The sequence below is a fragment of the Pantherophis guttatus genome, chromosome 10 (genome assembly GCF_059756535.1).
Source record: "Pantherophis guttatus breed Tessera chromosome 10, ASM5975653v1, whole genome shotgun sequence".
In the NCBI taxonomy this organism is placed as follows: Eukaryota; Metazoa; Chordata; class Lepidosauria; order Squamata; family Colubridae; genus Pantherophis; species Pantherophis guttatus.
This window is the reverse complement of record NC_142072.1, coordinates 20,919,899-20,936,821: the sequence shown is the minus strand read 5'-3', so window position 1 is coordinate 20,936,821 and position 16,923 is coordinate 20,919,899. Positions and strand designations below refer to the sequence as shown.

Here is a 16,923-nt window from a genome sequence, read left to right as displayed (position 1 = left end):
CATCTTTGGGACAACTTTGACCTGGATGACTGAGAATCTCCATAGACAAATAGAGGGAGTAATGTACGTGACCAATCCCTTGAAACAAAGACTTGGTTGTCAGGAAGAAGGCTTCCCATATGTCTCCTTCCATAGGCAAACCTAGTATTCCATATACAGGTAGTCCTCGACTTACAACAGTTCATTTAGCGACCATTCAAAGTTACAATGGCACTGAAAAAAAGTATGACCATTTTTCACACTTACCGTATTTTTCAGAATATAAGGCGCACCTATCTTTTTTTAGTGAGGAAAACAAGAAAAAGAAATCTCCCTCTGCCTTTGCCTCTGAGCAATTTTGCCTGGTTGCAGCAAACAGCCTGCTTTACTTTCATTTTCGTTTTCAGCATAGCTTGATTAGCACAAGGGAAAAAAGCAATTTACCTCCTTGTAGCAAGCAGCAGAGGCCCACACAAAACAGCTGAGAGCAAAACAGCTGAGAGTTGGGAGGCCGAGCCAATCAACGTGTGCTAATTAGGCTGTGCTGAAGCTGAAAGGAGCTGTTTCTTCTTGCTGCTTGCTGCAAGGAGGTAAATTGCTGGGAGGCAGAGACCAAAGGGTGGGGGCCAGTGGGTGGGTGGGGCTACATTCGGTGTATAAGACGCACCTAAATTTTCACCCCCTTTGGGGGGGGAAGGTGCGTCTTATTCTCCGAAAAATACGGTACATTTGCAACATAATGAGCCGCAGTGGCACAATAGTTAGAATGCAATACTGCAGGCTACTTCTGCTGATCACCGGCTGCCAGCAGATTGAATCTCACCAGGGCTCAAGGTTGACTCAGCCTTCCATCTTGCCAAGGTGGGTAAAATGAGGACCCAGATTGTTGGGGGTAATATGCTGACTAAGCGGTTTTACAGAGTCAAAGCTTAGAGAGGGCTGTAAAGCACTATGAAGCGGTATATAAGTCTAAGTGCTATTGCTATTGCTATCCCCATTATCCCCATATGATCAAAATCTCCCCTCTTGGAAACACGTATTTACGACGGTTGTAGTGTCCCAGGATCACGTGATCCCATTTTGCGATCTTCTGACAAGCAAAGACAAAGAGGAAGCCAGATTCACTTAACAACCATGTTGCTAATTTAACAACTACAGTGAGTCACTTAACAAGTGTGGCAAGAGCGGTTGTAAAATGGGACAAAATTCACTTAATGAATGTTTTGCTTTCAGCAGAAATTTTCGGCTCAATAATTGTGGTCGTAAGTCGAGAACTACCTGGATAAGAAATTTAGGAGGCAGAATTAAAGGAGGAGGAGGAGCTCATTAAAAGTCTGGAGAAATAGAATGCAAAAACAGACAGAACATCTTCTGTGTGATGGGTGAGAGATAAGTCATCTTTGAGGCTCAATCAATTTCTTGTGTTTAATTGTGTAGTCTAACTAGGCCTCCCAAATCAGGGGTCCCCAACCTTTTCGACCTCAGGGACCACTAAATTCATAATTTTAAATCCCGCAGACCACTAATATGATCTGCCTAATGACTGGCTGGGCGGGCATGGCTAGGTGGTCATGTGACTGGATGGGCATGGCCAACTTGATGTCACTCATGTTGAGGGGCACCTTGCCGGCCTCACCTTCCCCTCCTAGCCACTTCTCGCCTGCCTGCCCGGGCTCCTTAGGGCCCCAACAGGAAGCAGTTATTGGAGCTAAGCAGCCACCATGAGAAAGAGTTGCCAAAACAGCTCAGTTCAAGTTGGATCTGGCCGAGAAGGAGGCTCAGCAGAAGCACCTCACTGAGGACTACCAGCATAGGCTTTCCAAGCAGAGGGAAGACCTGCAGGAGTGCAAGGCCAGGTACCGGCGCCTGGAGGCTCAGGAGGCTGAAGCAGACCCCAAGTCGGAATTTCTGCCGCCCTCCGACCCACACAAAAAGACCCCGAAGGGAGAGACTCTCTGCAGCAACACAAATGTTCATTGCAAGTATCTGTCCCAGGGGCCGTAGTTTGAGGACCCCTGATTTAGAGCAATATAAAAATGCAAATAATTTTTCTGTGGACCACCAAAATTTTCTCATGGACCACCAGTTGGTGACCGCTGTCCCAAATAGCTTAAATAAATTTAACCCAAAGTAACTACTGCAATCCTTAAAGGGAGGGGAAAAAAAGAGAAGTCTAAAGTGAATGTCATCCAAACACTTTAGAGAAGGGAATGAAAACTTGGACCAGGTTGGCACTTTGGCAAAACAAAATAAATACATTTGAGAATAAATACCGCATATTTGATGATTCAGCAAAAGGCCATGTAAGGAACTGGCTGTTCAAAAGACAATAAAGGAGCTGCTTTGAATAGAGATTTCCACAGTCTGGTGCCACGTGGAAATCCTCTTGTCCTACAACTCAACCACAGGCAACCAGATGGAGAACTTGAGAATGGAAAGTAGTATAAATAATGGCTGTGCACATCATTGGGTTGCGCGAAGGAAACTTTTGGGAAGATGCTATCAGGCGGTGATCTTTTTTCTTTTTTTAAATTTTATTTATACTTTTTTTTTAAAAAAAATCAGGCAGTGAATGAGCCGAGGTGGCGCAGTGGTTAGGGTGCAGTACTGCAGCTACTTCAGCTGACTGCTAGTTCAGCAGATCAGCGGATCAAATCTCACCGGCTCAAGGTTGACTCAGCCTTCCATCCCTCTGAGGTGGGTAAAATGAGGACCCAGATTGTTGGGGGGCAATATGCTATTTAGTATACTGTCTTTGGTGTAAGCCGCCCAGAGTCCTCGGAGAGTGGGCGGCATAGAAATATGAATAATAAATAATAATAATAAATCTTAATGGGGTCGTTTAGGATTAACACATCATCTGGCAGTCAATTCCAGTTGGAGGAAGAAATTTGTTAATTTCCAATTACAGGTAGTCCTTCTATTATAGTCACTTAGCAACTACCTGAAGCTACAACAGCTCCCCCCCCCAAAGTTGCTTACAACCCAGAATTCAAAGTTCTAATGTCACAAAGTCTGCATATTTGGACCTTGGCAACTGGCCAACATGTATGGCTGTTTGCAGTGCCTTGCAGTCACATGGCCGCAATTTACAGTGTGTTTTGCTGGAAACTAGCAAAAAAAAACCCAAACCCCACGCCTTATAGCAAACAATGGGTTCGCTTAACAACCACTACAAAAATCATAATAAAATCAGTCATGGTGACCCACCTAATGACTGTCAGAACTTACAACTAAAATTGTGGGCTCAATTACCATTGTAATTCAATAACTATTTGTAAGTCGATATGGGCTCTTCAAAGATTTCCCATGTGATCACAGATAACAGATAATCATGTCTTGCAAATAAACATTGTAAACCAGGGGTGAAATGCTCCCAGTTCAGACCAGATCACCCGATCTGGTAGTGATGGCGGCAGGTGGTTCGGAGAACCGGTAGCAAAAATCCCTGCCCCTCCCCCCCATGCACAGCTGAGTTGAGCAATCATCAGAGGCTCTTTTTTTAATTTTTAAAAGCATTTTTTTCTACAACCTCTTCAGCCGAAAAAATGCTTTTAAAAGTAAAAAAAAGAAAAAGCCTCTGATGATCGCGTGGCTCAGCTGGGATCATCAGAGGCTTTAAAAAGCATTTTTGCTACAACCTCTTCCACTGAAGAGGTTGTAGCAAAATGCTTTTAAAAGCTTCTGACAATCCCAGCTGAGTTGCCTGATCGTCAGTGGCTTTTAAAAGCATTTTTTTTAAACAACCTCTTCGGCCAAAGAGGTTGTAGAAGAAATGGTTTTAAAAGTAAAAAAAAAAAAAAAAAGTTGGCCACGCCCACCCAGTCACATTACCAAACCACGCCCACAGAACCGGTAGTAACAAATTTTACTTTTCACCACTGTTGTAAACAAAACCTGGTATTGATCGCATCATGTAGGCTTAGCCTATGTTTAATCCTAATTAAAGGGATGGGTTTGCAGGGTTGAATGTCTTGCCGACTGAGCTACTTTTTTGGCAAGTGACCTGGTTCTTCCTTGGTGCATGAATGGTTAATGATTTGATGTGCAATAAAGCACTCCCTCTTGGTGCTGTTTCTAGTCTTGGAATTGTCCAAATTGAGTGGAAAGGATTTCTTTTCACTAGCTATAACAGCGTTCAAGAAGCACCAAACTTCCTGTACAATCTGGTGGTTATGGCAGCAAGCTAGAAAGAGGAAGGCTGAGTTTGTCCCACCTTAGCTATGAAAGCCAGCTGGGTGATTTTGGGGCAGTCCAGTGGTGAAATTCCATTTTTTTTACTACCAGTTCTGGGAGTGTGGCTTGGTGGGCGTGGCAGGGGAAGGATATTGCAAAATCTCCATTCCCTCCCCACTCCTGGGGGAAGGATCCTGCAAAATCTCCATTCCCTCCCCACTCCTGGGGGAAGGATCCTGCAAAATCTCCATTCCCTCCCCACTCTGGGACCAGCCAGAGGTGGCATTTGCCGGTTTTCCGAACTACTCAAATTTTCCACTACCGATTCTCCAGAACCTGCTGGATTTCACCCCTGGGGCAGTTCCTCTCTCTCAGTCCAAGCCACCTAACAGGGTTGTTGTGGGGAAAAAAGAAGGAGGGGGGAGGAAATGTTGGATATGTTTGCTGCCTGGAGTTATTTGTCAAAGTAATAAAGGTGGGATACAAGTAAACAAAATAAATAAACCAGTGTAAACTTCTGGGCTCTGGGTTCTCATGTCCATCTCTCCAAATTATGAATGAATACTCCAGCAATGTTAGTGGTGGGGTTGCCCTTTCCAAAGTCTAATTATATAGCTACTACCAGAGATTAGCTCTTGTCTGTGAATCCCAGTGCCTGAGAAATACATAGTCCCATTCTGAAATCGCTCCTGATGTTCTGACCTAGGCTTCCTTAGAAAGTATACAGCACAGCACAAACTTAGTCCCAGCAAACCTCTTTAATTCAAACGGCTGTGAATTATTGTCATTCCCAGTCCGAAAGTCTTCTCAAACAGTCTATTAGGGGAGTGTTTACAAACACCCACCTTATCTCCCTTGGAATGCTGCCAGAGAATTAATTGCCACACGCAGGGCAAGGCCAAACTTAGCACAGAGTCAAACAGAATTTTTCCAGAGCTTTTACCGACCAGATGAACTAATTGCTTCCTGCAAAAGCTCACGTCCCATTCACTTCTCTTTTATGCCTTATGGGAGGGGCCAATCATCTCCAAGCCTTACTCCCAAGTCGACCCTGTTTACTTAATTGTTCCTGTCTTCTGGCAGCTCTGCGCATGTGCACACTAGGAACAGGCTCCCGCTGTTCTGCCTCGCTGATGTCAGACTCTGGAGACTCCGGAGCAGGGGTGAAATGTAAAATTTGTTACTACGGGTTTTGTGGGCGTGGCTTGGTGGGGGATGATGTGACTGGGTGGGCGTGGCCAACTTTTTTTTAAAAAAAACTTTTCGAAGTATTTTTTCTACAACTTCTTTGGCCGAAGAGGTTGCAGGAAAAATGCTTTGAAAAGCCTCTGACGATCCCAGCTGAGCTGCGGGATCATCAGAGGCTTTTTTTTTTTTTTACTTTTAAAAGCATTTTTTCAGCTGAAGAGGTTGTAGAAAAAAATGCTTTTAAAAGAAAAAAAGGCCTCTGATGATCACGTGGCTCAGCTGGGCATGGGGGGGGCAGGGATTTTTGCTACCGGTTCTCCGAACCACCCGCTGCCATCGCTACCGGATCGAGCGATCCGCTCCAAACCAGGAGCATTTAACCCCTGCTCTGGAGGCAGCAAAGAACTACCAGATGACCTTGGCCCCCTCTCTGACTCAGAGCCCTCATCCGAGCCTTCCCCAGACTCCAGGACTAGGTCTTTCTCACTGCAGGATGAGGAACCCTATTTCTTAAATATACATATCTCTGGTGCCAAGTTATGCCACTTAAGCCTTATACAGTGGATTTATTTTCAAGCTCAGCAACTTAAACTACTTTTTTTTTTTAAATCAACAGCTTTGTCGCAAGGTAGAGGAATTAATGACATGAATCAGCTTCCATCTTAAAGAGATGATGAGAATGCCCCATCCAGCATTTCAATACAATTACCTGCACATTGTCTCTTGCCAAAATTGTTCCTGGGAGATTAAGCCAGGTCTAATGATTCACCTTGCTAACCAGTCTCTCTCCTCATCAAAGGGGGCTCAGCGGTTAAAGAAGTGGAACTTGGAGAGCTGACAGCCCAAGTTTGAGACCCAAGCTCTACGCAACAGAATGAGTTCCTGTTCTTGCCCCAGCTCCTGCCCACCTAGCAATTCAAAAGCAAGCAAATATGTGAACATGTGAAGAATGGTTGCAGGAACTGGGTATGTCTAGTTTAATGAAAAGAAGGACTAGGGGAGACATGATAGCAGTCTTCCAATATCTCAGGGACTGCCACAAAGAAGAGGCAGTCAAACTATTCTCCAGAGCACCTGAGGGCAAGACAAGAAGCAATGGGTGGAAACTAATCAAGGAGAGAAGCAATTTAGAACTAAGGAGAAATTTCCTGATAGTTAGAACAATTAATCAGTGGAACAACTTGCCTCCAAAAGTTGTGAATGCTCCAACACTGGAAGTTTTTAAGATGTTGGATAACCATTTGTCTGAAGTGGTATAGGATTTCCTGCCTAAGTAAGGGGTTGGACTAGAAGACCTCCAAGTTCCCTTCCAACTTTGTTATACTATTTTATTCAAATGCGAGTAGATGAATAGGTACCACTTCGGTGGGAAAGTTACAGAGTTCCATGCTCCTTTGGCATAGTCATGGTGGCTTCATGATCACAGAAATTGTCTTTGAACAACACTAGCTCCCTTGGCCAAGAAACAGAGACAAGCACCATGACCTAGAGTTGGACACAACTGGACAGGGAAACCTTTACCTAGTGATTTACCTTGCTAACCAGGTATCTCTCCTCATCAGCTCTGCTTGCATTCAATAACCTTTTCAAGTGTCTTCTTAAATCACCATCTTTGCACGAAACTGTTCTTTTCCTCTATGCCTCCTTCCTCAATAAATTAACCAAGTGCCTTTCTGCAAGATCTTTGAAGTAGCAGAAAGAGTGAAAAAGACCAGCACAGGTGAAGGCAAACTTTGGTCCTTCCATCTTGAAAGGCCACCAGATGTTAGATCCGATGGCCAACCTTGACCGTATTGTTTTAGATGAAAAGTTCTAAAGTTCATTGTCAAGAGGGAGGGGAGGGGGGAAGTGGCTAAATTCCAGAAAACATGGTAGTTGGGCTAGTCAAAATTTTCCTGTGCAAGCAGTGAATAGCCACCATAGAGTTTACTGTCTAAGGCAGCTAATCGTGTCTGTAGGCCGTGATTGCATGAGAAAAAGCATAGTCTTTGGCTGGTACAGTCCTATTATGTTTAACCTGTAAAATCCTATTCAAATGCAGAACTGTTGAGACTTGTCCCTGGGCTCCAGAGCTGAGTATTTTAATACTCAAATGCAGCTCCTTTGTGAGCCAACCAATTCTCCACTTGCAGATTAGAGGGTAAGCTATATTTTCAATTTGACTTATTTTCTTCTGATTTAAAAGTGACTAAAGTCTGGGAATTATCCAAACTGGGTGGGGGATCCTTCAGAGCATCACAATGCCTTCTAAACTTTCCCTGTTTTTTTAAAACATGCAGCCACATTCTACACAATTAACAATGTTCTCTCATTGCACGCTACTTGTTTAGAGGGTTTTTTTCCCCCCCTCTGGCTTATTATACCCACGAAAAAGGCCTTCATCTCTCTAATTTCCATTTATGCCCCAGACTTTTTTCCCCGCCTGGCAACTGTCAAGGGAGAACAACGTAATCACTCTTGGAAACTTCACACCAGACACTTGTCATTCCTGCTAGCGAGAGACACACACTTGTGATCTCTATATTCACAAGACAGATTTTAACCAATTACTGCAAGTGGCCCATTTCCTGGATTTGCACCACACCTAACCAAAGGCCAAATGTGGGCTAACACTAACCATTTATTTATTTACTTACTTACTTACTTACTTACTTACTTACTTACTTACTTACTTACTTACTTATTTATTTATTTATTTTGTATACCGCCCTTCTCCCAGAAGGGACTCAAGGCGGTGAACAGCCAAAATTAAAAATACATACAGTACAAAAGTTAAGATAATTAAAAAGAATTAAATCATTGGCTTCCCAATTTAAAACCCCCAAGTCTATAAAATTTAAAATCCCAATTCAAAACCATTTAGGCTAGGCCGACTTGGTGAAATAAATAAGTCTTCAGGGCCTTACGGAAGGTCCGGAGGTCCGGGATCAGTCGTATTCCAGGAGGCAGCTCATTCCACAGGGCGGGTGCCCCCACAGAGAAGGCTCTCCCCCTGGGGGCCGCCAGCCAACATTGCCTGACCGACGGCACCCTGAGGAGACCCTCTCTGTGAGAGCGTATTGGCCGGTGGGAGGTTATTGATAGCAGCAGGCGGTCTCGCAAATATCCTGGCCCTAAGCCATGGAGCGCTTTAAAGATGAGAACCAACACCTTAAACCATGTTTAGCTTATTCTGTGGATGTTTAGATCTTTACCTGACCTGGATAAATAGAGTATGTGGCAGTGGTGAAATGTGGCAGTGGAACCGGTTTGCCACTGGTTTGATGGCTGCGCATGTGCGCTACGTGCCAATTGCGCACTGCATGCGCGCATGCGCAATACACACCAAAAGGAGGCTTGGAAAGGTAAGTAGAACAGCAGGGGAGGGAGGAATCAGCTGTGGCACGTGAGCTTGGGAACCTTTTTAAAAACTTTTTAAAAGCATTTTTTACTACCGGTCTCTGGAACCGGTAGTAAAAAATGCTTTTAAAAAGTTTTTAAAAGGTTCCCAAGCTTGTGCACCACCGCTGTGATCGTCGGAAACTTTTTTTTTTTTTTTAACCTTTTAAAGCATTTTTTACTACTGGTTCTCTGGAACCGGTAGTAAAAAGTAATAAAAAGTTTTTTTAAAAAAACTTCCGACGATCGCGTGCCGCTCAGCTGATCTTCAGAACTTTTTTTTTTTTTTAATTTACTACCGGTTCAGCGAACCAGTAGCATTTTTTACTACCGGTTCAGCTGAACCGGCCCGAACCTGTAACATTTCACCCCTGGTATGTGGATATAACCACCCGCACAGGGAGAGATCCTTAACCAGGTCACTTAAAACCTAGCACCTGCGTTTATGCAATTTGCAAAGCTTAGTTAGGCAGAAACTTGGCTATCTTTTTCGTGGCACAGTATCTTATGCAACAATTAGGCACGTTTTTCAATTCTCGTTTGGTGAAAGTCTGAAATGGCATAGGGCAGTGATGGCGAACCTTTTTGCCGTCGCGTGCCAAAAGCAGGGAGAGCACGGGGGGGGGGATCACGCATAATTCAATGTGCCCTGCACCACCGCGCATGCACGCACGACCCCCCCTGTGCTCTCCCTGCTTTTGGCACGCGATGGCACAGTGGGCCCAGTAGGCCCATTTTTCGCCCTCCCCAGGCTCCAGAGCCTTTCTAGGGGAAGGCTAGAACAGCCTTCACCCGCCCCCCGAGGCCCTCCGGAGGCCGGAAATGTCCCATTTCCTGACTTCCGATGGGACCGGAAGGCCCATTTTTCACTCTCCCCAGGCTCCAGAGCCTTTCTAGGAGCCTGGGAGGGCGAAAACAGCCTTCCTCACCCCCCGGAGGTCCTCCGGAGGCCGGAAACAGCCTGTTTCCCGACTTCCGGAAGATCCGAAAATCAGCTGGCGGGGGCGCTGGAGCTGAGCTAGGGCAACGCTCACGTGCCCACAGATATGCCACCTGTTGCACGCATGCCATAGGTTCGCCATCACGGGCATAGGGTCTCCGGTTTGAGCAGGGGGTTGGACTAGAAGGCCTCCAAGATCCCTTCCAACCCTGTTACTCTGTTAAGTGAGCAATCCAAGAAAAGAGTTCATCCAGTAAATGTGCTGCATGAATCTGACCGGTCTAATTTCCTCCTGTCCTTTGGTAATTCACAGTTGGGCCCCAAACTGTCTCTTGGTTAACTTTGGTTCCCATTGTAAAAGGGAAGGGATTGTGGGAATCAGACAGCAGAGGCCAGATAAAGATATCATTTTATCTCCCCTTTATCTTGCTGGGGAAAACCAGACCGACATCTTTAAAGGTAATTAATATATCTAAGGCATTTCATCAGCATCTGGCAAGCTTTTCAGAGCCGTTTACTGTAAGACACACTCAAACGAGAAACGCAAAAGCCATAAAAGATATCTCAAACCACAAAGCCAATCTAAACAAGGTTAAGATGATAGGCTGAATTTCTTTCCAAAGCAAACTTTTTTTGTCCTCTCTCAAATTTGGCCTACCTACACACCGCTGGGTGCCACTTACCTACGTACTGGCCTTTACCTTCTCGGAACGGAGGGCCGAGGGGCCCTTTCACCACCGGTTGCATGTATTTCATCTGCCCATAACCTCCTCCGGGGCCCCCTCCGGCTATTGCAGAGATTCGGATGCCCACCAGCAACCACAGAGTCACCTCATGGAACATGGTGCCTTGCTGAGAGTTTCCCTGTAACAAAAAAAAAGGGGGGGAGCAATGTTATTTGAGGGAGGTAAAGGTAAAGGTTCCCCTCGCATATATGTGCTAGTCGTTCCCAACTCTAGGAGGCAGTGCTCATCTCCGTTTCTAAGCTGAAAAGCCAGCGCTGTCCGAAGACGTCTCCGTGGTCATGTGGCCGCCATGACTAAACACCAAAGGAGCATGGAATGCTGTTACCTTCCCATCAAAGGTGGTGCCTATTTTTCTACTTGCATTTTTTTTACGTGCTTTCGAACTGCTAGGTTGGCAGAAGCTGGGACAAAGTAACGGGAGCTCACCCCGTTACGCGGCACTAGGGACTCGAACCGCTGAACTGCCGACCTTTCGATCGACAAGCTCAGCGTCTTAGCCTGAGGGAACCTCCAAGCTATTCTTGAAGGCAGATGAGCCAGAATAAAAGTGGGGAGAGGGCAGCTCTTTCGAGAGCAAAGCTTGGCTTTGGTAGCCCATCTTGGTCTCTCCTCAGCTGTTTAAGCATTGTGAACCTAGTTCTTTTCCTGTCCAATCAGAGGTCACAACTTTCAATTTACCAGATTAATCCTCCAGGCAGGTAATTGTTTGTGGTGTCACAAGAATTTGGGGGTTTTTTGAGAGCATGCCACGAATGCGATGAACACCCAATCTCCAACAACATGAACGATCTTCTACTATCTCAACTTTCTTCTTGCTTTCTGGACACACTTTCAAAATCAGGGCTGGGCTACAGTAAATTATCTTGCTATCAATGAGCGGAAGCTTTACAGAAGGAGATCCAAATTTATAAGAAGACATTTCTTGATTACATGAGCTATTAAACAGTAGAAGAACTAGTGGAAGAGCCTAAGCAGGGGTTTGGATGAGAACCACAAAGGTCTCTTCTACCCAGTGGTAAAATCCAAATTTTTTTACTACCGGTTCTGTGGGCGTGGCTTGGTGGGCATGGCAGGGGAAGGATACTGCAAAATCTCCATTCCCACCCCACTCCAGGGGAAGTATACTGCAAAATCCCCATTCCCACCCCACTCCAGGAGAAAGATACTGCAAAATCCCCATTCCCTCCCCACTCCTGGGGGAAGGATACTGGTGAAAATCCCCATTCCCACCCCACTCTGGGGCCCAGCCAGGGGTGGCATTTGCCAGTTCTCCGAACTGCTCAAAATTTCCGCTACCGGTTTTCCAGAACCTGCTGGATTTCACCCCTGCTTCTACCCCTATGATGTTATGATTTTCTGAAAACTTTAATGGGATCCATCCATCCATCTCATCTACAAAATAAAAACACACACAGCAAAAAGACCATTTCAACCAGTAAACAAGGCTGAGGCCCCTATAAAACTTCTGCTTATCCACCAACTATCCCATGCCAGATCCATCAACCTCTTGGCCTCAGTGCCCGGGGGGAAAAGCCAGATTTTCACTGTTTTCCTGAAGGCCAATAGGATCAGGGCCGGGGAAGCTGTTCCATAATGCTAGCACCATGACAGAGAAGATAGACCTCCAAGCATGTCTCCTCTGCTAGATCTGGTAGGATAGGCAGAAGCCATTGAGAGTAGGAAACCCCACAAATAACCCAATTCCATTCCATGCAGCATATTAAAGATCACAACCAGCACTTTCAATTGCACTTGGAACACCACTGGGAAGTCTCACGCAGTACCAAAATCGTGCTGTGTTTTGAACCAGCTGCAGCTTCCAGATGCTCTTCAGTGGCAGCTCCATGGAAATCCCATTGCAGTAGTCCAAGCAAGGGGTGATTAAGGCGTGAGTGACCATGAGCCCTTATGGAACTCATAAGCACTTGTGGAAATGCTGAAAGCACATGGAAATACCCAACTTCCCGATTCTTTTTCGTCTTGAAATTTCAATATGGAAGAGAGCTTCTCTGATGCAAAAAATAAAGATCAATAAGGCTTAGAAGAACTTCTGAGAGTTCTGGGAACTCCTGTGTTGCTTTGCTCATTTCATACCAGTGGTGGGTTGACCCTGGTTCGGACCAGTTCACAAGAAGTGGTAGTAAAACCGGAGGGAAGCCCCGCCTACCACCACGGATGTCATCATCAGCGATCTGCGCATGCAATCTTGTTGCAAACCTGTAGTAAAGGTAAGTAGAACCCACCCCTGTTTCATACCAATCGCCAGATCACTCCCATCAAGAGGGCAAGCAAGGGAGTAGAATCAAAACAGGGGCATCTGCCCTCTCCTGCCCACCAAACTTCTCTTTTTATGTATCTTCTGAAGATTCAAGGACCCACCCATCTCTCGCCTTTCTTTGCAGAAAGGCACTCAAAGGATGAATAGAAGCTCATCGTTTCAGCACATTTCTCTCCCTCCCTCCCCTCCAGTTGCAATGGACCATAACTCCCATTATATCTCAATCAACATATCCCTGGCACACCCAGTCGGATGATTATAGGAACGGGAGCCAAGAACATCTGGGAAGCACCTGTTTGGGCAAAGCCGCGAGCAGTTGGGATACTTCTTGAGTGCGAAGACAGCAAAACTCTGGAAGATGTGGCAAGAAAGGAAGCTTGTAAAAGCAACTTTGATTCAAGGGGTCCTCGATGCTCTCTGAGCTGGGTTGTTTTCTTGCAGACCTTTTATTACTCAAACCAGGTAATAACATCATCAGTGATCCAGCATCCAGGAGCCTTCATTTCAATACCAAGCTACAAATATTCTCCTTATCATCTATGGAGATTCTCAGTCATCCAGGTCGTGGTTCTCCCAAAGGTGCTTTTTTCAAGGGGCAACTGGACTTTCTTGTTTTTCTTTGGAGATGTTTCACTTCTCATCCCAAGAAGCTTCTTCAGCTCTGACTGGATGGTCAGGAAAGGGAGGACTTATACTCCTTGCAGACAGCTGGGTCATTTGTATTCTTTCCGAGAGTCCTTGAGGCCACTTGGAGGCTTATCTGTGTCCTCAGGGTCACCTGAGTAGTGCAAATGGGTGTGGAGCCTTCTTGGCTGCAGGATGTTTTCTGCCCTGCGTTCCCTTCCAGGGGTGGGTTCTACTTACCTTTACTACCGATTCGCAATGGCAGCGCGTGCAGATAATCCATTATGACATCCGGGCAGTTGGGCGGAGCCTCCCACTGCTTTTACTACCAGTTCATAAGAACCGGACAGAACCGGGAGCAACCCACCACTGGTCCCTTCGCTGGGGATTCTTTTTTATTCGAAACTTTGAACCAAGCCATTAGTTTTAAATGAGGCAATAGCACAGATACCTTGATAGCCTTGTCTCCAGGGGTGAAATCCAGCAGGTTCTGGAGAACCGGTAGCGGAAATTTTGAGCAGTTCGGAGAACCAGTAGCGGAAATTTTGAGTAGTTTGGAGAACCGGCAAATACCACCTCTGTCTGGCCTCAGAGTGGGGTGGGAATGGAGATTTTACAGTATCCTTCCCCTGGAGTGGGGTGGGAATGGAGCTTTTGCAGGATCCTTCCCCTGCCACGCCCACCAAGCCACGCCCACAGAACCGGTGGTAAAAATATTTGGATTTCACCATTGCTCGTCTCCAAAACGCATCCTTAATGCAGGCATCCGCCTTGATCGGAGAATGAAAGCAGTCAAGGAAAGGTAAGAGATGCTAAACAAAGGATGCCATCGTCTCCGTGACCCTGTTTTTCTCTGCTTCGGAAGATTTCTTTGAGATCTGGCCCTTGAAAGCTTCTCCCCTTCCAAAACTCAGAGCTCACTCTGCTGCCTTTGAAAACCTTTGGCTCAAAGGAAGGGTGTGAAGAAAATCCCCCGCTGCGTTTGGCGGCTTTAAAAAATGGAGATGTCAGAGGCAGGATTCTCTGGCTTGGAGTCCGGCCAGAGGCAGTAACTCTTCCATGTGGGGCTTCTTGAAATGTCAATGGAAGTTTGTTTGGTCAAGTGCTTATGAGGAATCTTGATGGTTTGTGATGCTTCGTAAGACGAGCTAAAGGGCCCACTTGTGTAAAATTAAAAGCCTTTTCAGAAACACCGGTTTCCCCTCAAACAACATTTTCCGACGCAGGGCTTCAAACAAGGGTCTGTGTGAAGCAAAGGAGAGATGATTTTCTGACAGGTTTAATGACACAGAACACCAAAAAGTGCTGTGGACTAATTGAACCGCAATCGCCATTAATAAAAATTAAAGACTTCGGCCCTTTCCTGCTTTGGGAGGGAAGGCGGGAAGGGAGAGCAAGTTCTCCAGGAACTGGGTTGGAATTTCCTGAGCTGCTCTCCTTGAAATAGCAGCGAGGTGGAGGGAGATTATGAGAGAGAGGAAGGGGGCAGGAGAGAAGTTCAAGACCACAAAAGGAAAGACCAATTTGAGTAGGGGGGGCCTGCAGTGGACAAATACTCTACAACAGGGGTGTCAAGCTCGCAGCCCGTGGGCCGGATGCGTCACGCGCAGGCCACGCCCGGTTTAGCAAAGGGGGGAAAAGTTGTGCTACATCACAAGGCGACACCATGATGACGTTAGTTTGACACCCCTGCTCTACAAGAAAGGGATTTGAACACTGCCTGGGTTTGGCAGGTCCTTAAATGGGTGTAATAGTGTCATTTCTTTTATCTAAGGCTAAAATCAGGGGTGAAATCCAGCAGGTTCTGTCAGGTTCCGGAGAACCGGTAGCGGAAATTTTGAGCAGTTCGGAAAACCGGCAAATACCTCTGGTCGGTCCCAAAGTGGGGAGGGAATGGGGATTTTGCAATATCTTTCCACCAGGAGTGGGGAAGGAATGGAGATTTTGCAGTATCCTTCCCCTGGAATGGGATGGGAATCAGGTGGGTTCTACTTACCTTTACTACTGGTTTGCAACAGGACCACGCGCGCGTGCACGCTTCTGCGCATGTGCAGAAGCTTCTTGATAACATCGGGTCGATGGGCAGAGCCTCCCACCGGTTTTACTACCGGTTCTTGCGAACCGGTCCAAACCGGGGGCAACCCACCACTCGTGGGAATGGAGATTTTGCAGTATCCTCCCCCTGCCACGCCCACAGAACCGGTAGTAAAATAAATTGGATTTCACCACTGGTTTAATCTGAGAACAAGACTTCTTCCCTTCTCTGGATTTTCAGTACTTATGACTCAAATCACCCAGGACAGCATTAAACTTACAGGTAGTTTGACTTATGATTATTTTTTAGTGATCATTTGAAGTTACAATGGCACTGAAAAAAGTGACTTATACTTATGAGCATTGCAACACCCCCATGATAACATGATTAAAATTTGGACGCTTGGCAGCTGGCATGTATTTATGGTAGTTGCGGGCTCCTGGGGTCATGTGATCATAATTTTTGACTTTTCCAGTCAGCTTCCAACAAGTAAAGTCAATGGGGGAAGCCAGATTTGCTTTACAACTATGTGATTCATTTAACCACAGTGATTCACCTAACAACCATTGAGCAGCATGGTGGCCTAGTGATGAAGATGCTCGCCTCCCATTCAGAAGATTGAGTGTCCAATCCTAGGTAGTGGCAGATGTTTCTCTCTCAGGGCGCAAAGAAAAAATATCTGCTGTGAACTCCACGTGGTGTCAGGAAGGGCATCCGGCCAGTAATTAATTAATTAATTAATTAATTAATTAATTATGTTTATATACCGCCCTACTCCCGAAGGACTCAGCGCGGTGAACAACCAAAAGATAAAATACACATAGTACAAACATTAAAAAACCATTTAAAAATACATTAAATACTTTGGCCCAAAACAAATTTAAAACACCCCAATTTATAAAACAAATTTAAAAGCAATTAAAAGGGAGGTTAGGCCAGACCAGCCTGCTGGAATAAGAATGTTTTGAGGGCACGGCGGAAAGTGCGCAAATCCGGGATCCTCCATATCTCCGGGGGGAGCTCGTTCCAGATGGCAGGTGCCCCCACAGAGAAGGCTTTCCCCCTGGGGGCCACCCTCTCTATGGGAGCGTACTGGTCGATGAGAGGCTACTGGTGGCAGAAGACGGTCTCGTAGGTACCTCGGTCCTAAGCCATGGAGTGCTCTAAAGGTGGTAACCAAAACCTTGAAGCGCACCCGGAAGACCACTGGGAGCCAGTGCAGCTCGCGCAGGAGGGGAGTCACACAGGAGCGCCACGTCGCTCCCGTAACCACCCGCGTGGCCGCATTCTGGACCAGCTGGAGCCTGCGGGTGCTCCTCAAGGGGAGCCCCACGTAGAGAGCATTATAGTATCCAGGCGGGAATGACGAGGGCATGAGTGACCGTACGTAACGAGTCCCGATCCAGAAAGGATCGGGACTCTTAGCTTCATCCAGTTGCTCTGATACTACCCCAAATTAAGGGATTACAGGGTCATAAAAAGGGAGGTTTTTTTAATATTCACTTAATGAGCATAACAACAACAACAACAAAAAGGCTGTAAAACAAGGCTTGATTCAAATGTCTCATTTAGTGTTGGA

At 46.0% G+C, this 16,923-nt stretch overlaps 1 protein-coding gene across 6 annotated transcripts in view; it reads right to left on the bottom strand.

Annotated features, from left to right (window-relative positions):
- COL8A2 (collagen type VIII alpha 2 chain) overlaps positions 1–16,923 on the bottom strand; it is a 243,334-nt gene that overhangs the window by 14,594 nt on the left and 211,817 nt on the right. For all 6 annotated transcript variants that reach the window (XM_087876089.1, XM_087876091.1, XM_034413407.3 and 3 more), the window contains one exon: positions 10,345–10,525. In XM_087876089.1, the coding sequence (XP_087732215.1) occupies positions 10,345–10,504 (160 nt within the window). In that variant the 5' untranslated portion in view covers positions 10,505–10,525. The remainder of the gene's footprint in view (positions 1–10,344; positions 10,526–16,923) is intronic.